General features: G+C 43.8%; 1 protein-coding gene across 1 annotated transcript in view; it reads left to right on the top strand.

Annotated features, from left to right (window-relative positions):
• LOC134956857 (calcium-activated chloride channel regulator 1-like) overlaps positions 1-18,938 on the top strand; it is a 135,467-nt gene extending 116,529 nt beyond the window's left edge. The window contains exons 12-14 of the mRNA XM_063938752.1: positions 2,295-2,459; positions 3,895-4,122; positions 18,324-18,938. Coding sequence (XP_063794822.1) covers positions 2,295-2,459; positions 3,895-4,122; positions 18,324-18,820 — 890 coding nt within the window. The 3' untranslated portion in view covers positions 18,821-18,938. The remainder of the gene's footprint in view (positions 1-2,294; positions 2,460-3,894; positions 4,123-18,323) is intronic.
• Positions 18,939-24,169: the final 5,231 nt, after the last annotated feature.

Raw genomic sequence — 24,169 nt, 5'->3', positions numbered from 1 at the left:
ATGGGCCAGGTGTTTGTGCCGCACATTTGTGTCGCTTAGCTTAGTCATCCAGCTACCTCATTGCATCTCTTTTTCTTCTTTGCATGATGAGCTGTTTGGGGCCTAGTATTTAAAAGTTCCATCCTGTCTGACACTGCAGTGCCACACCTAGATGGGCCAGGTGTTTGTGCTGCATACTTGTGACGCTTAGCTTAGTCATCTAGCAACCTCGGTGTGCCTCTTTTTTTTCTTTGCATCATCTGCTGTTTGGGTCCTAGTTTTTAAAAATGCCATCCTGTCTGTCACTGCATTGCCACTCCTAGATGGGCCAGGTGTTTGTGCCGCACACTTGTGTCGCTTAGCTTAGTCATCCAACGACCTTGGTGCACCTCTTTTTTTCTTTGCATTATGTGCTGTTAGGGGCCTAGTTTTGAAATGTGCCATCCTGTCTGACACTGCAGTGCCACTCCTAGATGGGCCAGGTGTTTTGCCGCCCACTTGTGTCACTTAGCAAAGTCATCCAGCTACCTCGGTGCAACCTCTTGGCCTGAAAACAATATTGTAAGGTGTGAGGTGTCCAGAATAGACTGTAAATGACTGGAAATGAATGTTATTGAGGTTAATAATACTGTAGGATCAAAATTACCCCCAAATTCTGTGATTTTAGCTATTTTTATGTTTTTTTTAAAAATCATCCAGATCCAAAACCAAAACCCAAAAGGCTGGTTTTGGCAAAATCAATTCCGATCCAAAACACGAGCGGGGATCCAGATCCAAAACCAAAACACAAAACACGAAAAGTGCCCACCGCACATCTCTAATTAATACTGCTGTACTAGAGGGTTCTATAAGTTCAATGCCGAATAGGAAATACCTATGATACACTGTAGGAAAGCAGTTTGCAACCTGGGCTATCTCCTATATATGGGACTGTCAGATTCATGTTTCAGAGGATGTAATAAAAAGTGGGGGATCTACACAGATATCATGAACATGCAAATTGGGTAATCAGGAAGATGAGTAAATATAATGTTTTTTTATTTACATAATTACTATACACAGTGCTAAAAGTTATCTTGTGAAATTCGTGGCTGAAAAAACATTTGGGAGATACCATCCTACTACATCTCCCAATGTGTCATGATGCTACAGTGCATCCTCCAGCATGGCATACACATACAGTATACTAAAATTAAATTGTATTGGGGGGCTACAGTTATAATAATAATAATAATAATAATAATAATAAAATTTTTTATATAGCGCTCTTTTTCCAATAGGACTCAAGGCACTTATAATGACTGTAACATTACTCAGTACTGTTTGGAGTAACAGGAGTGTTTTGTGTTTTATACAAGGGTGGTTCAAAAAAGAAGGTAACAAGACCTCTCATTGCATAAATGTATTCAACTCATACATATATGTATAATCAATAATATGTCCTTGGTACAGATTATGTTTCCACATTGACATACTTGTCTAAGCATTTGTTCCAGTGGTACACCAAGGCATCTATCTCGGCATAGAAGAAATCATCTCGAGCGGCTGAAGTCAGATGGTATGCACAGTACCCACTGAGATGGGCCGTCAGCAGTTTGACAGCAACTAACCCAAATGCTTCTGTCCTCCTGAACCAGACCTTCAATTGTTATCTGTTGTGGACATGCTTTGCTGGCCGGATTGCTGCTCATCTTGAATATCTGTCCTGCTGTTATCAAAGGCAGTTCACCAAATCCAAACCTTTTACCGTGACATAACGTTATCACTGTACACCTCAACAAGTTGACAATGAATTTCAGCTGCTGATGTGCCCTTTAAATGCAGAAATCTGATCACACTATGCACTTTAATGTGTGACCAAGTTTCCGCCAGCCCCGCCATCTTACATCTGATCTTGGGACAGTATAACAGATATGAGGCGTGGTCTAATGGCCGTTGAGGGGAAGCTGCTCTAACCTGGTGGGAAATTAGAATGAAATGGAGAACATTACACACTCGAGAGGTTTTGTTACCTTATTTATTAAACCACCCTCGTTTTATTGCCCTTTAAAGAACTGGCAACAATCAGTGGCTTTAAAAGCTGCCGCTTAGTAAATATACACTTTGATTTTTCTCATATCAAGGAAACAAATTATTTGATGTAATAAAAGACACAAATTGCTGCTACTTACAAATGATAATTGGTGCTGTATACTAAGTCAAAGCTTCCATAACGATCTCTCATTAGAAAGCATTAATATAATAATGGTGGCATACAATTACTTAAATGTCCATTATAGTTTTGAATCTTTTTATACTGTATTTGTTTTTCCAAGGTGCTGATATTGTAAAAAATGATGGTGTATACTCTAAGTACTTCACTGCATTTAAATTCAATGGAAGATACAGTCTACAAGTACGCGCTGAAGGTGTAAAGGGTAAAAGTCGTTTGGCATTGCGCAACAGTCGTGCACTATATATTCCAGGATATATACAAAATGGTAAGAACGCATATCACTTTATGGCCATATATAGATACATACTGATACAAATTTTAACTGCATTCTGACAGTTTCATAGCAAGCAGTGATAATTGGGTTATTTCGCTATGCTTACTGTTTATCGTTGATGATTTATTTGATTTACAGTACAATAGATGTAAAAACAGTTGTTGCATCTATCATAGAATTATATTTCTATTTATTACATCCACTTTATAGTGTTATATGCCAAAAGTTAACTCTGTTCTACTATTATTTTGTCTTTCAATAAACAATTTGTCCTTGATTTGAAATATGTACAGTATATTATTTTGTTTTCGTGAGGTTTTGACCAATGCAACGTGGGGGTGATGCAAAGTTGAACTTAGACCTGTGTGCAGAGCATAGCATGTGTATGTTTGCACCGCATTTGCGCTGGAACTGTGCACATGCACGTACGGTTGATGAGTTATATACATTTCAATCCAATATACATATATGACTGGAGAGGATTAACTGGGTTGTTCTGGGGCTCTCACACATAAGCACAGTTCAGTGAGTGTGTGTTGGCACCACAGCAGGCCATGCCGCTTTTAAAAAAAGTGTAAATACACATTTTTTTCTGGTGTCTCTTTTTATCTTTTGCACCTATTGAAGTACAAGGATGGTGCAAGTGAGCAGTGATGATGATTGATGATGATGACAAGTATGAAAAACAAGTGTACACCAAGTAGACAGGCGCTCTGTTTACTACTTTGGAAACGGATGAATATACATAGTTTTTTCTGTGCATGCAGTCCAGTATATTGATTTCCCTCCAACTCTGCATCACACACGATGTTTAAAAAACGAAAACAAAACATAAATATATATATACAGGTTGAGTATCCCTTATCCAAAATGCTTGGGACCAGAAGTATTTTGGATATGGGATTTTCCCGTATTTTGGAATAATTGCATACCATAATGAGATATCATGGTGATGGGACCTAAGTCTAAGCACAGAATGCATTTATGTTACATATACACCTTATACACACAGCCTGAAGGTCATTTTAGCCAATAATTTTAATAACTTTGTGCATTAAACAAAGTGTGTGTACATTCACACAATTCATTTATGTTTGATATACACCTTATACACACAGCCTGAAGGTCATTTAGTACAATAGTTTTAATAACTTTGTGTATTAAACAAAGTTTGTGTACATTGAGCCATCAGAAAACAAAGGTTTCACTATCTCAGTCTCACTCAAAAAATTCCGTATTTCGGAGTATTCCGTATTTCGGAATATTTGGATATGGGATACTCGACCTGTATATAAATATATATAATTGTTTCTCATACCTTTCCGAATGTTGCAGGTGTTAATATAGGTGTGAAATATTATACTTACAAGAGTTAACATATGCATGATCTAACTACTTCTATTCTTGCAATTTGCTGCAACTTTAGGAACTGTAACTATGAATCCTCCAAGATCAACTGTGGATGATGAGCTAAACCTGGGAGAATTCAGCAGGATGGCTTCAGGTGGTGCATTTGATGTGTCTAATATCCCCACTGTTATCCCACTAGACATCTATAAACCTGATAAGATAACAGATCTGGCTGCAAGAATAGAAAGTGGATCAGTTATTCTGTCCTGGACAGCAACTGGTGATGACATGGATGAAGGAAGTGGTATGTATTTTTATTCTGCAATAAACAGGTGACCAATAATTGAAACTGGGGGCGTTTTTTTCACAAACCCATTCTGATATGGAAATTATAACACACCTGTTTTAGTTCAGCATTGATATGCCAGATTCCAAAGCCAGTTAAGGGTTGGCGCTGGAAGCTTTGAGGCATGGAGTCACACAATCTCCTTGGGGGGAGATGTATCAAAACTTGGAGAGAATTAAAAAAGCAACCAATCAGCTTCTAACTGCCATTTTCTAGGCTGTGTTTTTAAAAATGTCAGGAGCTGATTGATGGGTACTTTATCTCTCTCAAATGTTTGATAGATTTTCCCCTGGCCTTTACAAGTACCATCACAAGTTGGTATGGGCTTTGCTGAAGAGAGCCCACAAGTCACAGCCCTCTAGCTCCCCCTTAAAGTGATCAGCTGGGATATGGAGATATATGTATGTATATATTAGTGATGTGCACCGGACATTTTTCGGGTTTTGTGTTTTGTTTTTGGATTCGGTTCCGTGGCTGTGTTTTGGATTCGGACGCGTTTTGGCAAAACCTCCCTGAAAATTTTTTGTCGGATTCGGGTGTGTTTTGGATTCGGGGTGTTTTTTTACAAAAACCCCTCAAAAACAGCTTAAATCATAGAATTTGGGGGTAATTTTGATCCCATAGTATTATTAACCTCAATAACCATAATTTCCACTCATTTCCAGTCTATTCTGAACACCTCACACCTCACAATATTATTTTTAGTCCTAAAATTTGCACCGAGGTCGCTGGATGACTAAGCTTAGCAACCCAAGTGGCCGACACAAACACCTGGCCCATCTAGGAGTGGCACTGCAGTGTCAGACAGGATGGCACTTCAAAAAATAGTCCCCAAACAGCACATGATGCAAAGAAAAAAAGAGGAGCAATGAGGTAGCTGTGTGACTAAGCTAAACGACCAAAGTGGCCGACACAAACACCTGGCCCATCTAGGAGTGGCACTGCAGTGTCAGACAGGATGGCACTTCAAAAAAATAGTCCCCAAACAGCACATGATGCAAAGAAAAAAAGAGGCGCAATGAGGTAGCTGTGTGACTAAGCTAAGCGACCCAAGTGGCCGACACAAACACCTGGCCCATCTAGGAGTGGCACTGCAGTGTCAGACAGGATGGCACTTCAAAATAATAGTCCCCAAACAGCACATGAAGCAAAGAAAAAAAGAGGCGCAATGAGGTAGCTGTGTGACTAAGCTAAGCGACCCAAGTGGCCGACACAAACACCTGGCCCATCTAGGAGTGGCACTGCAGTTTTCTAGCGAGAGGATGAGTGCTTCCATCCTCATGTGAAGCTGAACCACTAGCCATGAACATAGGCCAGGCCCTCAGCCATTCCTTGCCACAACGTGTCGTAAATGGCATATTGGCAATTTACGCTTCTCCTCAGACGCTTTTAATTTTGATTTTTGGGTCATTTTACTGAACTTTTGTTTTTTGGATTTTACATGCTCTCTACTATGACATTGGGCATCGGCCTTGGCAGACGACGTTGATGGCATTTCATCGTCTCGGCCATGACTAGTGGCAGCAGCTTCAGCACGAGGTGGAAGTGGATCTTGATCTTTCCCTATTTTACCCTCCACATTTTTGTTCTCCATTTTTTAATGTGTGGAATTATATGCCAGTATCAATAGCAATGGCCTACTACTATATATACTGCGCACAACTGATATGCACCACATGTATGGATGGATAGTATACTTGACGACACAGAGGTAGGTAGAGCAGTGGCCTACTGTACCGTACTGCTATATATTATATACTGGTGGTCGGCAAACTGTGCAAAACTGAAATGCACCACAGGTATGGATGGATAGTATACTTGACGACACAGAGGTAGGTAGAACAGTGGCCTACTGTACCGTACTGCTATATATTATATACTGGTGGTCAGCAAACTGTGCAAAACTGAAATGCACCACAGATATGGATGGATAGTATACTTGACGACACAGAGGCAGGTAGAGCAGTGGCCTTCTGTACCGTACTGCTATATATTATATACTGGTGGTCAGCAAACTGTGCAAAACTGAAATGCACCACTGGTATGGATGGATTGTATACTTGACGACACAGAGGTAGGTAGAGCAGTGGCCTTCTGTACCATACTGCTATATATTATATACTGGTGGTCAGCAAACTGTACAAAACTGAAATGCACCACAGGTATGGATGGATAGTATACTTGACGACACAGAGGTAGGTAGAGCAGTGGCCTTCTGTACCGTACTGCTATATTTTATATACTGGTGGTCAGCAAACTGTGCAAAACTGAAATGCACCACAGGTATGGATGGATAGTATACTTGACGACACAGAGGTAGGTAGAACAGTGGCCTACTGTACCGTACTGCTATATATTATATACTGGTGGTCAGCAAACTGTGCAAAACTGAAATGCACCACAGATATGGATGGATAGTATACTTGACGACACAGAGGCAGGTAGAGCAGTGGCCTTCTGTACCGTACTGCTATATATTATATACTGGTGGTCAGCAAACTGTGCAAAACTGAAATGCACCACTGGTATGGATGGATTGTATACTTGACGACACAGAGGTAGGTAGAGCAGTGGCCTTCTGTACCATACTGCTATATATTATATACTGGTGGTCAGCAAACTGTACAAAACTGAAATGCACCACAGGTATGGATGGATAGTATACTTGACGACACAGAGGTAGGTAGAGCAGTGGCCTACTGTACCGTACTGCTATATATTATATACTGGTGGTCAGCAAACTGTGCAAAACTGAAATGCACCACAGATATGGATGGATAGTATACTTGACGACACAGAGGCAGGTAGAGCAGTGGCCTTCTGTACCGTACTGCTATATATTATATACTGGTGGTCAGCAAACTGTGCAAAACTGAAATGCACCACTGGTATGGATGGATTGTATACTTGACGACACAGAGGTAGGTAGAGCAGTGGCCTTCTGTACCATACTGCTATATATTATATACTGGTGGTCAGCAAACTGTACAAAACTGAAATGCACCACAGGTATGGATGGATAGTATACTTGACGACACAGAGGTAGGTAGAGCAGTGGCCTTCTGTACCGTACTGCTATATATTATATACTGGTGGTCAGCAAACTGTGCAAAACTGAAATGCACCACAGGTATGGATGGATAGTATACTTGACGACACAGAGGTAGGTAGAGCAGTGGCCTACTGTACCGTACTGCTATATATTATATACTGGTGGTCAGCAAACTGTGCAAAACTGAAATGCACCACAGATATGGATGGATAGTATACTTGACGACACAGAGGCAGGTAGAGCAGTGGCCTACTGTACCGTACTGCTATATATTATATACTGGTGGTCGGCAAACTGTGCAAAACTGAAATGCACCACAGGTATGGATGGATAGTATACTTGACGACACAGAGGTAGGTAGAGCAGTGGCCTTCTGTACCGTACTGCTATATATTATATACTGGTGGTCAGCAAACTGTGCAAAACTGAAATGCACCACAGGTATGGATGGATAGTATACTTGACGACACAGAGGTAGGTAGAACAGTGGCCTACTGTACCGTACTGCTATATATTATATACTGGTGGTCAGCAAACTGTGCAAAACTGAAATGCACCACAGATATGGATGGATAGTATACTTGACGACACAGAGGCAGGTAGAGCAGTGGCCTTCTGTACCGTACTGCTATATATTATATACTGGTGGTCAGCAAACTGTGCAAAACTGAAATGCACCACTGGTATGGATGGATTGTATACTTGACGACACAGAGGTAGGTAGAGCAGTGGCCTTCTGTACCATACTGCTATATATTATATACTGGTGGTCAGCAAACTGTACAAAACTGAAATGCACCACAGGTATGGATGGATAGTATACTTGACGACACAGAGGTAGTTAGAGCAGTGGCCTACTGTACCGTACTGCTATATATTATATACTGGTGGTCAGCAAACTGTGCAAAACTGAAATGCACCACAGATATGGATGGATAGTATACTTGACGACACAGAGGCAGGTAGAGCAGTGGCCTTCTGTACCGTACTGCTATATATTATATACTGGTGGTCAGCAAACTGTGCAAAACTGAAATGCACCACTGGTATGGATGGATTGTATACTTGACGACACAGAGGTAGGTAGAGCAGTGGCCTTCTGTACCATACTGCTATATATTATATACTGGTGGTCAGCAAACTGTACAAAACTGAAATGCACCACAGGTATGGATGGATAGTATACTTGACGACACAGAGGTAGGTAGAGCAGTGGCCTACTGTACCGTACTGCTATATATTATATACTGGTGGTCAGCAAACTGTGCAAAACTGAAATGCACCACAGATATGGATGGATAGTATACTTGACGACACAGAGGCAGGTAGAGCAGTGGCCTTCTGTACCGTACTGCTATATATTATATACTGGTGGTCAGCAAACTGTGCAAAACTGAAATGCACCACTGGTATGGATGGATTGTATACTTGACGACACAGAGGTAGGTAGAGCAGTGGCCTTCTGTACCATACTGCTATATATTATATACTGGTGGTCAGCAAACTGTACAAAACTGAAATGCACCACAGGTATGGATGGATAGTATACTTGACGACACAGAGGTAGGTAGAGCAGTGGCCTTCTGTACCGTACTGCTATATATTATATACTGGTGGTCAGCAAACTGTGCAAAACTGAAATGCACCACAGGTATGGATGGATAGTATACTTGACGACACAGAGGTAGGTAGAACAGTGGCCTACTGTACCGTACTGCTATATATTATATACTGGTGGTCAGCAAACTGTGCAAAACTGAAATGCACCACAGATATGGATGGATAGTATACTTGACGACACAGAGGCAGGTAGAGCAGTGGCCTACTGTACCGTACTGCTATATATTATATACTGGTGGTCGGCAAACTGTGCAAAACTGAAATGCACCACAGGTATGGATGGATAGTATACTTGACGACACAGAGGTAGGTAGAGCAGTGGCCTTCTGTACCGTACTGCTATATATTATATACTGGTGGTCAGCAAACTGTGCAAAACTGAAATGCACCACAGGTATGGATGGATAGTATACTTGACGACACAGAGGTAGGTAGAACAGTGGCCTACTGTACCGTACTGCTATATATTATATACTGGTGGTCAGCAAACTGTGCAAAACTGAAATGCACCACAGATATGGAAGGATAGTATACTTGACGACACAGAGGCAGGTAGAGCAGTGGCCTTCTGTACCGTACTGCTATATATTATATACTGGTGGTCAGCAAACTGTGCAAAACTGAAATGCACCACAGGTATGGATGGATAGTATACTTGACGACACAGAGGTAGGTAGAACAGTGGCCTACTGTACCGTACTGCTATATATTATATACTGGTGGTCAGCAAACTGTGCAAAACTGAAATGCACCACAGGTATGGATGGATAGTATACTTGACGACACAGAGGTAGGTAGAACAGTGGCCTACTGTACCGTACTGCTATATATTATATACTGGTGGTCAGCAAACTGTGCAAAACTGAAATGCACCACTGGTATGGATGGATTGTATACTTGACGACACAGAGGTAGGTAGAGCAGTGGCCTTCTGTACCATACTGCTATATATTATATACTGGTGGTCAGCAAACTGTACAAAACTGAAATGCACCACAGGTATGGATGGATAGTATACTTGACGACACAGAGGTAGGTAGAGCAGTGGCCTACTGTACCGTACTGCTATATATTATATACTGGTGGTCAGCAAAATTATGCACTGTACTCCTACTATATACTACAATGCAGCACAGATATGGAGCGTTTTTCAGGCAGAGAACGTATAATACTGGTGGTCACTGGTCAGCAAAACTCTGCACTGTACTCCTCCTATATAATACTGGTGGTCCCCAGTCCCCACAATAAAGCAGTGTGAGCACAGATATATGCAGCACACTGAGCACAGATATGGAGCATTTTTCAGGCAGAGAACGTATAATACTGGTGGTCACTGGTCAGCAAAACTCTGCACTGTACTCCTCCTATATAATACTGGTGGTCCCCAGTCCCCACAATAAAGCAGTGTGAGCACAGATATATGCAGCACACTGAGCACAGATATGGAGCGTTTTTCAGGCAGAGAACGTATAATACTGGTGGTCACTGGTCAGCAAAACTCTGCACTGTACTCCTCCTATATAATACTGCTGGTCCCCAGTCCCCACAATAAAGCAGTGTGAGCACAGATATTAGTGATGAGCGGGTTCGGATCCGACCCGCCCAAACTTCACCTTTTTTTTACACGGGTCCGAGCGCCTCGGATCCTCCCGCCTTGCTCGGTTAACCCGAGCGCGCCCCGAACGTCATCATCCCGCCGTCGGATTCTCGCGAGACTCGGATTCTATATAAGGAGCCGCGCGTCGCCGCCATTTTCACACGTGCATTGAGATTGATAGGGAGAGGACGTGGCTGGCGTCCTCTCCGTTATAGTAGAACACAGAGTGACTTAGTTAGTTATAATTGTGGGGAGGATTGGGGACGGGGAGCAGCTGTTAGGGAGTACAGTGCAGGGTTTTGATTATACCACCAGTGAGTTTAATCCTTTGTTTCTCTGCCTGAAATAAACGCTCCACCATATCTGTGCTCACTCAGTGTGCTGCACTGCTGCATGATATATCTGTGCTGAGTGCACTGCTCTGCTCACACTGCCTAATTGTGGGGACTGGGGAGCAGTCATAGCAGGAGTACAGTGCACAGTTTTGCTGACAGTGACCACCAGTCCAGTATACGTTTGTCTGCCTGAAAAACACTCCTGTGTTTTTTTCTTCTTCATACTAGTTTAGCAGTCTGCTGACAGTGTCGACCAGGTCCGTTATACAGTATATTATATATATAAGCAGCAGTACGGTAGGCCACGGCTGTACCTACCTCTGTGTCGTCAGTGCACTCGTCGTCCATAAGTAATATAATACTATACTATCCATCCATCTACATTGTATACCTGTGGTGTTTTTTTTTTTCTTCATACTAGATTAGCAGTCTGCTGACAGTGTCCACCAGGTCCGTTATACAGTATATTATATATATAAGCAGTACGGTAGGCCACGACTGTACCTACCTCTGTGTCGTCAGTGCACTCGTCGTCCATAAGTAATATAATACTATACTATCCATCCATCTACATTGTATACCTACCTGTGGTGGGATTTTTTTTCTTCATACTAGTTTAGCAGTCTGCTGACAGTGTCCACCAGGTCCGTTATATACAGTATATTATATATATAAGTAGTACGGTAGGCCACGGCTGTACCTACCTCTGTGTCGTCAGTGCACTCGTCGTCCATAAGTAATATATAATACTATACTATCCATCCATCTACATTGTATACCTGTGGTGTTTTTTTTTCCTTCATACTAGTTTAGCAGTCTGCTGACAGTGTCCACCAGGTCCGTTATACAGTATATTATATATATAAGCAGTACGGTAGGCCACGGCTGTACCTACCTCTGTGTCGTCAGTGCACTCGTCGTCCATAAGTAATATAATACTATACTATCCATCCATCTACATTGTATACCTGTGGTGTTTTTTTTTTCTTCATACTAGTTTAGCAGTCTGCTGACAGTGTCCACCAGGTCCGTTATACAGTATATTATATATATAAGCAGTACGGTAGGCCACGGCTGTACCTACCTCTGTGTCGTCAGTGCACTCGTCGTCCATAAGTAATATAATACTATACTATCCATCCATCTACATTGTATACCTGTGGTGGCTTTTAGTTGTGCGCATTAAAATATGGAGAACAAAAATGTGGAGGTTAAAAAAATAGGGAAAGATCAAGATCCACTTCCACCTCGTGCTGAAGCTGCTGCCACTAGTCATGGCCGAGACGATGAAATGCCATCAACGTCGTCTGCCAAGGCCGATGCCCAATGTCATAGTACAGAGCATGTAAAATCCAAAACACAAAAGATCAGTAAAAAAATGACCCAAAAATCAAAATTAAAAGCGTCTGAGGAGAAGCGTAAACTTGCCAATATGCCATTTACGACACGGAGTGGCAAGGAACGGCTGAGGCCCTGGCCTATGTTCATGGCTAGTGGTTCAGCTTCACATGAGGGTGGAAGCACTCATCCTCTCGCTAGAAAAAAAGAAAAGACTTGCGGCAAAAGCACAGCAAAGAACTGTGCGTTCTTCGAAATCCCAAATCCCAAAGGAGAGTCCAATTGTGTCGGTTGCGATGCCTGACCTTCCCAACACTGGACGGGAAGAGCTTGCGCCTTCCACCATTTGCACGCCCCCTTCAAGTGCTGGAAGGAGCACCCGCAGTCCAGTTCCTGATAGTCAAATTGAAGATGTCACTGTTGAAGTACACCAGGATGAGGATATGGGTGTTGCTGGCGCTGGGGAGGAAATTGACAAGGAGGATTCTGATGGTGAGGTAGTTTGTTTAAGTCAGGCACCCGGGGAGACACCTGTTGTCCGTGGGACGAATATGGCCATTGACATGCCTGGTCAAAATACAAAAAAAATCAGCTCTTCAGTGTGGAATTATTTCAACAGAAATGCGGACAACTGGTGTCAAGCCGTGTGTTGCCTTTGTCAAGCTGTAATAAGTAGGGGTAAGGACGTTAACCACCTCGGAACATCCTCCCTTATACGTCACCTGCAGCGCATTCATAATAAGTCAGTGACAAGTTCAAAAACTTTGGGCGACAGCGGAAGCAGTCCACTGACCAGTAAATCCCTTCCTCTTGTAACCAAGCTCGCGCAAACCACACCACCAACTCCCTCAGTGTCAATTTCCTCCTTACCCAGGAAAGCCAATAGTCCTGCAGGCCATGTCACTGGCAAGTCTGACGAGTCCTCTCCTGCCTGGGATTCCTCCGATGCATCCTTGAGTGTAACGCCTACTGCTGCTGGCGCTGCTGTTGTTGCTGCTGGGAGTCGATCGTCATCCCAGAGGGGAAGTCGGAAGACCACTTGTACTACTTCCAGTAAGCAATTGAATGTCCAACAGTCCTTTGCGAGGAAGATGAAATATCACAGCAGTCATACTGTTGCAAAGCAGATAACTGAGGCCTTGACAACTATGTTGGTATTAGACGTGCGTCCAGTATCCGCCGTTAGTTCACAGGGAACTAAACAATTGCTTGAGGTAGTGTGCCCCCGTTACCAAATACCATCTAGGTTCCACTTCTCTAGGCAGGCGATACCGAGAATGTACACGGACGTCAGAAAAAGACTCACCAGTGTCCTAAAAAATGCAGTTGTACCCAATGTCCACTTAACCACGGACATGTGGACAAGTGGAGCAGGGAAGACTCAGGACTACATGACTGTGACAGCCCACTGGGTAGATGTATTGCCTCCCGCTGCAAGAACAGCAGCGGCGGCACCAGTAGCAGCATCTCGCAAACGCCAACTCGTTCCTAGGCAGGCTACGCTTTGTATCACCGCTTTCCAGAATACGCACACAGCTGAAAACCTCTTACGGCAACTGAGGAAGATCATCGCAGAATGGCTTACCCCAATTGGACTCTCCTGGGGATTTGTGGCATCGGACAACGCCAGCAATATTGTGCGTGCATTACATCTGGGCAAATTCCAGCACGTCCCATGTTTTGCACATACATTGAATTTGGTGGTGCAGAATTATTTAAAAAACGACAGGGGCGTGCAAGAGATGCTGTCGGTGGCCAGAAGAATTGTGGGCCACTTTCGGCGTACAGGCACCGCGTACAGAAGACTGGAGCACCACCAAAAACACCTGAACCTGCCCTGCCATCATCTGAAGCAAGAGGTGGTAACGAGGTGGAATTCAACCCTCTATATGCTTCAGAGGATGGAGGAGCAGCAAAAGGCCATTCAAGCCTATACATCTGCCCACGATATAGGCAAAGGAGGTGGAATGCACCTGTCTCAAGCGCAGTGGAGAATGATTTCAACGTTGTGCAAGGTTCTGCAACCTTTTGAACTTGCCACACGTGAAGTCAGTTCAGACACTGCCAGCCTGAGTCAGGTCATTCCCCTCATCAGGCTTTTGCAGAAGAAGCTGGAGGCATTGAAGGAGGAGCTAAAACAGAGCGATTCCGCTAGGCATGTGGGACTTGTGGATGGAGCCCTTCATTCGCTTAACCAGGATTCACGTGTGGTCAATCTGTTGAAATCAGAGCACTACATTTTGGCCACCGTGCTCGATCCTAGATTTAAAACCTACGTTGGATCTCTCTTTCCGGCAGACACAAGTCTGCAGAGGTTCAAAGAACTGCTGGTGAGAAAATTGTCAAGTCAAGCGGAACGCGACCCGTCAACATCTCCTCCTTCACATTCTCCCGCAACTGGGGGTGCGAGGAAAAGGCTACGAATTCCGAGCCCACCCGCTGGCGGTGATGCAGGGCAGTCTGGAGCGACTGCTGATGCTGACATCTGGTCCGGACTGAAGGACCTGCCAACGATTACTGACATGTCGTCTACTGTCACTGCATATGATTCTCTCACCATTGAAAGAATGGTGGAGGATTATATGAGTGACCGCATCCAAGTAGGCACGTCAGACAGTCCGTACGTATACTGGCAGGAAAAAGAGGCAATTTGGAGGCCCTTGCACAAACTGGCTTTATTCTACCTAAGTTGCCCTCCCTCCAGTGTGTACTCCGAAAGAGTGTTTAGTGCCGCCGCTCACCTTGTCAGCAATCGGCGTACGAGGTTACTTCCAGAAAATGTGGAGAAGATGATGTTCATTAAAATTAATTATAATCAATTCCTCCATGGAGACATTCACCAGCAGCAATTGCCTCCAGAAAGTACACGGGGACCTGAGATGGTGGATTCCAGTGGGGACGAATTAATAATCTGTGAGGAGGGGGATGTACACAGTGAAAGGGGTGATGAATCGGACGATGATGATGAGGTGGACATCTTGCCTCTGTAGAGCCAGTTTGTGCAAGGAGAGATTGATTGCTACTTTTTTGGTGGGGGCCCAAACCAACCAGTCATTTCAGTCACAGTCGTGTGGCAGACCCTGTCGCTGAAATGATGGGTTCGTTAAACTGTGCATGTCCTGTTTTTACAACATAAGGGTGGGTGGGAGGGCCCAAGGACAATTCCATCTTGCACCTCTTTTTTCTTTCATTTTTCTTTGCGTCATGTGCTGTTTGGGGAGTATTTTTTGGAAGGGCCATCCTGCGTGACACTGCAGTGCCACTCCTAGATGGGCCAGGTGTTTGTGTCGGCCACTAGGGTCGCTTAGCTTAGTCGTCACACAGCTACCTCATTGCACCTCTTTTTTTCTTTGCGTCATGTGCTGTTTGGGGAGTATTTTTTGGAAGGGCCATCCTGCCTGACACTGCAGTGCCACTCCTAGATGGGCCAGGTGTTTGTGTCGGCCACTAGGGTCGCTTAGCTTAGTCGTCACACAGCTACCTCATTGCGCCTCTTTTTTTCTTTGCGTCATGTGCTGTTTGGGGAGTATTTTTTGGAAGGGCCATCCTGCGTGACACTGCAGTGCCACTCCTAGATGGGCCAGGTGTTTGTGTCGGCCACTAGGGTCGCTTAGCTTTGTCGTCACACAGCTACCTCATTGCGCCTCTTTTTTTCTTTGCGTCATGTGCTGTTTGGGGAGTATTTTTTGGAAGGGCCATCCTGCCTGACACTGCAGTGCCACTCCTAGATGGGCCAGGTGTTTGTGTCGGCCACTAGGGTCGCTTAGCTTAGTCACACAGCTACCTCATTGCGCCTTTTTTTTTTCTTTGCGTCATGTGCTGTTTGGGGAGTATTTTTTGGAAGGGCCATCCTGCCTGACACTCCTAGATGGGCCAGGTGTTTGTGTCGGCCACTTGTGTCGCTTAGCTTAGCCATCCAGCGACCTCGGTGCAAATTTTAGGACTAAAAATAATATTGTGAGGTGTGAGGTGTTCAGAATAGACTGGAAATGAGTGTAAATTATGGTTATTGAGGTTAATAATACTATGAGATCAAAATGACCCCCATATTCTATGATTTAAGCTGTTTTTTAGGGTTTTTTGAAAAAAACACCCGAATCCAAAACACAACCGAATCCGACAAAAAAAATTCGGTGAGGTTTTGCCAAAACGCGTTCGAACCCAAAACACGGCCGCGGAACCGAACCCAAAACCGAAACACAAAACCCGAAAAATTTCCGGTGCACATCACTAAATATGCAGCACACTGAGCACAGATATGGAGCGTTTTTCAGGCAGAGAACATATAATACTGGTGGTAACTGGTCAGCAAAACTCTGCACTGTACTCCTCCTATATAATACTGCTGGTCCCCAGTCCCCACAATAAAGCAGTGTGAGCACAGATATTTGCAGCCACCTGAATAAAACTGAGAGGACGCCAGCCACGTTCTCTCACTATCATTTCCAATGCACGAGTGAAAAATGGCGGCGACGCGCGGCTCCTTATATAGAATCCGAATCTCGCGAGAATCCGACAGCGGGATGATGATGTTCGGGCGCGCTCGGGTTAACCGAGCAAGGCGGGAAGATTCTAATCTGCCTCGGAACCGTGTAAAATGGGTGAAGTTCGGGGGGGTTCGGATTCCGACGAACTGAACCCGCTCATCACTAGTATATATATATATATATATATATATATATATATATATATATATATATATATCTATATATATCTATATATAATACATATTCTGTATACATACATACATACATACATACATACATACATACATACACCGCAGCGGAAACCCCCCTGACTAAATCCTGCGTTTGCCACTGTTGCCGGTTAGGTATCTGCATGTGGGATATCTGGAGGCTGACACACTGATGCAGAGAAATCTGAAGACCTGGAGGGCCGCAGGTCTTCAACCTGCGGCCCTCCAGCTGCTGTGGAACTATACATCCCAGCATGCCCTGCCTCAGTTTTAGCATTCTGTAATAGCAGAACTATGGCAGGGCATGCTGGGATGTGTAGTTCCACTGCAGCTGGAGGGCCACAGCTGAAGACCCATGAATTAGACAATCCCTCTATGATCAGGAACAACAGCACTGCCATATTCATGTACAACAACAGCAGATATTTTTTCCTTTGGCAAAATTATTTGCAAAAGTCTGATATGATACAGATGATAGACGTTATCAAAATCGATAATCAGTAAGTCGACAGCATTAGGACAATAGTAAAAAAGTTGACAAGGTCAAAAGGTCGACATGAAAAAGGTTGACACAAAAAAAGAAGGACCGACTTTAGGCAGTTACCACAGAGATTTACCATATCTATTATCAGTAAGACTTTTGGGAGGTGGTTGATAGACAGCTACAAGGTCAACAATCAATATGTCGACACCATAGGGTTGACAGTCAAAAGGTCGACATGAAAAAGGTTGACACAAAAAAGTATTTTTTTATTCAATGTTGTTTTGTGTTTTTAAACATATTTCACCCAAATTTGTGAAATGCAGCTCCACGCTGGCTCGCTTCCCTCGCCACACTTCCGGCTCGGTGTCTTGCTTTGCCTGCCACAACATTTAAAAATTCTAAAAAAACATGCGTCAACCTTATGTTAATGAAATGTGTGTCAACCGTTTTCAAGTCGACCTTTCGACAGTCGACCCTATGGTGTCGACATATTGATTGTTTACATTGTATTGTAGCTGTTTATCAACCACCTCCCAAAAGTCTTACTGATAATAGAGATGGTAAATCTCTGTGGTAACTGCCCAAAGTCAGCCCTATATGTAGCTTTTAATGCTTTGGGTACGGGTTACCGGCAGACGGGATCCTGGCAGTCAGCATACCGACGCTGGGATCCCGGCCACCAGAATGCCGGCAGGGGGTCGAACACAACAAAGCACCTTGCAAGCTTGGTGGCTCACTGTGCTCACCACAGGTTCTATTCCCACTTTATGGGTGTTGTGGATACCCACGAATGGGAATAGGCCATGGCCCCCTACCAGCATTCTGGCGGTCAGGATCCCAGCGTCGGTATGCTGACTACCAGGATCCTGACCGCAGGTATGGCAAACACATCCCCTTTCAATCACTCATTAAATAAAGGAACCAAATACATTCTATTATTGCAACATCACCATGAGTTACACTGGTGACATTCAACTTACATATAATGATCGGACTGATTACAACTAAATCTGACTTTGGTATATTTGTATTTACAGCTTCACGCTATGACTTAAGAATGAGTGTAAGTCCTAAAGATCTGAGGGACAACTTTAATGGATCCACACCAGTAAACATGTCCAGTGTTACTCCACAACCAGCTGGATCAAGTGAAACATTCACATTTGCACCAGAAAATGTTGTTATAGAAAATGGAACAATCCTGTTCTTTGCAATAGTTGCCATTGATAAAGTCTCTCAGATATCAGATATGTCTAACATAGCCCAGGCAGCTCTTTTCATTCCTCCGACACCAGCTCCCACAACTGTCCATACATCAACTACACCAGCTCCCACAACTGTCCATACATCAACTACACCAGCTCCCACAACTGTCCATACATCAACTACACCAGCTCCCACAACTGTCCATACATCAACTACACCAGCTCCCACAACTGTCCATACAACAAGTGGCAGTAGTGACAATGTGAAGGTATCAGTAGTGACAGCAATATTATGTGCAGCAACAGTTTTAATAAGCAACAAAATGTAAATTACAAAGAAGACAAGCAGAGCTGTAAGAACACAGAAGGTGCATTATTGGTATGTACAAATGTTGTATAGACTGCCATCTAATATGAACTGTTATTAAATGAAGCAAATGTATTTAATCACTTATAATTTGATTTGAGAATTTATTCCAACAACATGGGTAAAATAAATATAGTATGCAAAGGAATTCAATGTTTTTTTTTTTCTCTCCTAAAAGTCCAAATTACTGATGCTCCTCTATCAACCTTTGTGCATTTGCTTCTTGATAAATGATGGAATACATAATAACCTTGGTTACAGAATGAGAGCCTATAATTTTCTCCTTTCTGCCCTGTACTAATGGACAGCTGGCTTGATTCAGAGTAGTATGCATCCCTGATGGTTTGTACACTACTCTGATGGCGGACAGGCTATGCATGTATAGAACGGGTCCTGTGTTGTTGCTCACAGTACCCATAAAGCTGCAGCATGATCGATATGCTGCATCCATTTGGTGTGATGGTGGGGCGGCAACAAGGACCATTCTACAAAATGGGGGGGTGTCACTCCCATTATGTAGGTATGCCTTGCACAGGGTGAGCTTCTTCTGAAACAGATTTCCTGGCCCCGGTATTGTGAAAACACCGGCCTTCCTGTGTAACCTGATGGATATTTGGCCGATACTTATGCAGATCTGATGCTGCATCTTTGGATGCAGCATCAGATCATAGAAGCCGGCAGGAGGCCCATATTAACACATGATGCCTACTGCGGCATTAGCAGCTGTGTCCGAAGATGAATGCTGTGCCTGATATGCTGTGCTGCGAGAGTGAAGAGCCCATCACCAGTGAAAGGAGTGGCAAGGAGGCAGTTTCTCTGGCAATGAAGAGGAAGCGACTAAGGGCAAAGGAGATGGCTTTTCTGTGTGACGTCCTATCTGACAGACTAATCCAGGAGTGGTGAGAACACTGTTTTGAAAACTAGGAGTCCTGTCACGAACACTTAAGGGCCTATTTATCACCATCCGCATCCAGAATGCGGATGACAGGTTATAAAATCACCCAAACTCGCACTGCGATAATTCATTACATCGCAGGGATGTATCAATTATCTCATGCAGGAACAGAGCTTGCGGTCAAGCTCTGTCCGTGCGATGCCTCTTCGCAGCATCATCGGGGCATTTTTCGTAAAAAATACCCCGATGTCCTGCTGCGCATGCGCCGCCCCCTCTGACATCGACTACCCCCGCGCGCCGCGGCCCCCCCAAGCAGGATATTATACTCACCTGTCCAGGGAGCCGGTTCACACTGCTTCAGGAGGCTGCCGGGCGCTGGGAGCTTCTCCTGCGCTGTGACCCCCGGTGCTGTAAAGTGCGCTGCCTTTTTGCAGCGTCACTTTACTGAAGCGGGATCATATTGCAGCATATGGGGGACCCTTTGCCCGGCTGCGCTCACTGGAGCAGCGGACACCGGTTCCCTGGACAGGTGTTTTTTATATTTTTTATTTTTTTATTTTACTTTTTCTTTACACTCTGATCAGCTTGTGTGTCCATCGGACACATATAGCTGATCACTCTGCCGGGTCCCCGCTCAGCTTTCTCTGACAGGGGCAGAGAAAGCTGGGTAAAAGGGTGCTTATCGCAGTGCTGCCCACTGCACTCGCCAGCCTGAGCTGGCGAGATTATTACAGGGCACACTGCGGTATTTTTTCACATTTTTATTTTTTTTGAAAATTTGGCCACATCACATTTCCCATTATAAGTATGGGGAATGCGATGTGGGTTACTAAAAAAAAGTGAATTAAAGGGTTTGGAGCAATTTTTCATGAAAACTGCTCCAAATGCCCTTTAATACATTCAGGTGATACTAAAATAATGTGAAAAGGGTGTGAAAACACCCTTTTTCACATTATTTTAGTAAAAATAATGTTAATAAATAGACCTCTTAGACTTAATGCTAAAACCCAAAGCAGCCCAAGTATACATTCAGTGCTGGGAGAGAGAGGGAACAGTCACCTATTGTACATACTTGCCGACTTTTAGGCTGCTCTCTCCGGTAGAGAGCAGCCAGGTCGGCTCAGCAGGAGGGCATAGTAACATAACGTGCAGAGGGGGCGGACCAGAGGCAAAACAGGGGGGTGGCAGAGGCGGAATCGGGGCATGGCTGCGGGAATCGCGTCACATAAGCCACGTCCCTGCTGTGTAATGCCGCTATTACTGGCATTATACAGCAGGGGGCGTGGCTATGATGACGCGATTTAACAAGAATCGCGTCATCGCCTGCCCAGATCGCCCACTTTACTCGGGTGGCCGGGAGGGTCACCCGATTTTCGGGAGCCTCCCGGCCATTCCGGGAGAGTAGGCAAGTATGCTATTGTACTCATAGACTAGCAAAAAGGTGTTATTTGGTTTGATGTCAGTATTTATATTTTAACTTTAAAGGTTTAAATCAATTTATTCTGGGAAACGGAATTGCAATTACTTATATGTTAAAGAGAGTTATTGCATAGTTTAACTTAAAGGGTATAAAAAGAAAGTACATAAAGTCAGTTGTAAACAAACAACATAAACTGTAATTAATTATTTGTCAGTAGGTGGTTTAACAAATTCTAACATAGTACTGTAGTGTTATTATGCCTTGTATGCTAATAGCTTGTGATTGCCAAGTATAGCCATTTATGTTGCAGGTAGAAGAAGTGAAGCAGAGCAATAAATTTGTTCCTTTTCAATGGTGTGTACATTTGTGGAAATAAAGTAATGACAACTTACGGGTGTACTTACTGTCAAAGTAATAGGTAATAAAAGATACTAGCAGGGGTTCTTCCCAAGTCTACTCCAATAGACTATAGACATTTTTAAGTCTTGGATGGAGGCACTTGGAGTAACCATCTGTTAAACTACACATATAGAGTAAGAAAGGGTTGTACAGGTGTACAAATACTCAGTTAATAGATTGTGATCTCAATAGATGTATATGTTTAAACATACTCACTGGCGCAAACCACTTTTTTCCATACTTTTTCACTAAATTTAGCACCAATACCTATTGGGTATAGACATACAGTACCATACCTCCCAACATTCTAATGTCTGGAAGGGGCGGAGCTTTGTGGTAAAGGGGCAGAGCCTTAGAGTAAAGGGGTGGAACCTTGAAGCAAATCCCTGTTTCCAGCAATGTGGGGGCATGCCCAGCATTCTGTTCCACCACTGAGATTCTTGGTGTCCAAGTTTATTTCACTGTAGATGGATACTATTCACTGTCTTCGAGGGCACACCAAGAAACATACCTCCTCCAGGCTTTGGTCATGCTCTCATTCAAAATCAATGGCTTCCTATTGCCACTCAGTAATGTCACGTGTACAACTCATGGTTCCACCTGAAAAAGAAACAATATCTGAACAAATTCGCATTATATCAATACCTCAGATATTCACAATGATTATCAAATAGTTTTAGTGTCACCATCTACACGCATGTTCACGTCTCGCGTCGTTGAACTTATACCACTTCTCTTTCCACATTCCATATTATTTTGTCCGGTGTGTTTTATGCTTACATGCTCACCGTATATTTATAACTGTTGCAGGGCAGATTAGCTAAATTAGCCAATTACTTCACATAATAGAAAGATACATATTAGGATACAAAGGAGGGAGGGAACGGGGCAGTGAAAGTAGATTGTCTTTGGCTCTGTGCCTGCATCTGGAACATATTGTATTAAAATGTCTATCGTAGACTATTCTTCATTCATACGCATACTCAAACATACTCTAAAGAAATAACTGACACCGACACCAGAATAATGTTTGCCAATAAAAATGTCAGCTTTTATTATTAAACAAATGGTATGGTGGCAAGGAGGGATGGCCTATTTAAATAAAGTCCCTATTTATTCTAGATTTAACCCTTTTAATTGCGGCTGACCCAAACACAAGAGGAGGCAAGGGCCCAACTTCAGCCCAGCCTCCTAAGGGCCCAATTTCAGCCCAGCCCCCATCGCATCACAAAGGGGGGCTTTAAGGGCCCAATTTCAGCCCATCCTCCATCACATCACAAGGGGCGATAATGGGCCATTTGCCACCCCTTGTGTTAATTGATCTTTACCGGGGATACCGTGGCCAACTCTCCACTCAAGGTATTCCCCAACTCCAAACCAAAAAGGTGTGCACCAACCCCACCGGAGATCGAAGCCCATCTGGTCCGATGGTACTCCGTCCCCGTAATGTATCAAACTCCACCACCTTCTCATCTACTGAGCACCTATAAAAACTCTTTCAACTACAGCAACAATTTCAGGCCGTCCCAACCCGCCACAGTTTCAACAAAACCCCGCCACCATACCTCAACCTTAACACACTCCTTTTACTACTCCTGAACTCCTTCTGCCTTCTCAATAAAATTCCTGACTATAGACTGAGGACAACTGAGGACAACAGGTCCTCCAGAAAGATTTTCATACCCATCAAATTCAGATGAACACCATCATCCATGTAAAGTTGAGGGGCAGAAACTAAAATTGACGGATGCAGGACCACAAACCCCCTATTCTCACTCACAGCCCTGCCCACCACAGAATTGATTCGGCGCCGGACCAACTCTATGGCAGCCGGTCTGTCCGCACCTCTCCAGAAAAGATAACCTGTTTTGCAAACTAAGTGAATCCCTAACCATAGTTTTCCGAAGGTCCAGACCCGTCCTTTTGGTCAAGTCGTTTCCCCCAGCATGGAACACCACTCTCAACAGGCATCCCGACCTCTCGGGCATGACTTGCTCCCAGCGTAGGCCCCTCAGACCGATCCACCTAATAAGTTTAGCTTCAGGGGACTGAAGGCACTCCACACCAGACCTCTCACCGTGATACACTTATGAGTGCCCAACAATCCATATCGGACACTCGTCCAAACGCCAATCTGAAAATACAAAAACCATATTCACAGAACCTTCAAATAAAAAGACCTAGAAACAACCTTATTCTCGATACAACATTACCCAAAACATTCCCATTATAACGTGTTTTTTTTTTTATCATTAAGCTATTTTAATTTGGACTCTAAGGTGAAAAACTTGAAAATGCAGGGGGTGGGAAGGGGGGAGGGAGGGTATGAAGAATCAGACTTGACGAGAGGCGAAAAACATACCTGCCAAGTGGGTGTGAACCCCATGGCTTAAGGCACTTACCAGGATAAAAAATTCCTCAAGACCCCCAAATATGGCGAGTGGCTAAGACCTCAAGTCTGATTTTGATCCACCAGGTTAAAACCTGACATATTTTCAAAATACATCAGACTTCCACCTCCCAAGAGCTCTAATTTGCCCGCTTGAACAGCCTTCAGTGGCCGCTGCTGTCACCGCACCTATACGAAAAGAATGGTT

Source organism: Pseudophryne corroboree, chromosome 9 (assembly GCF_028390025.1).
Source record: "Pseudophryne corroboree isolate aPseCor3 chromosome 9, aPseCor3.hap2, whole genome shotgun sequence".
Lineage (NCBI taxonomy): Eukaryota > Metazoa > Chordata > Amphibia > Anura > Myobatrachidae > Pseudophryne > Pseudophryne corroboree.
This window is presented reverse-complemented; position numbering and strand designations above follow the sequence as displayed.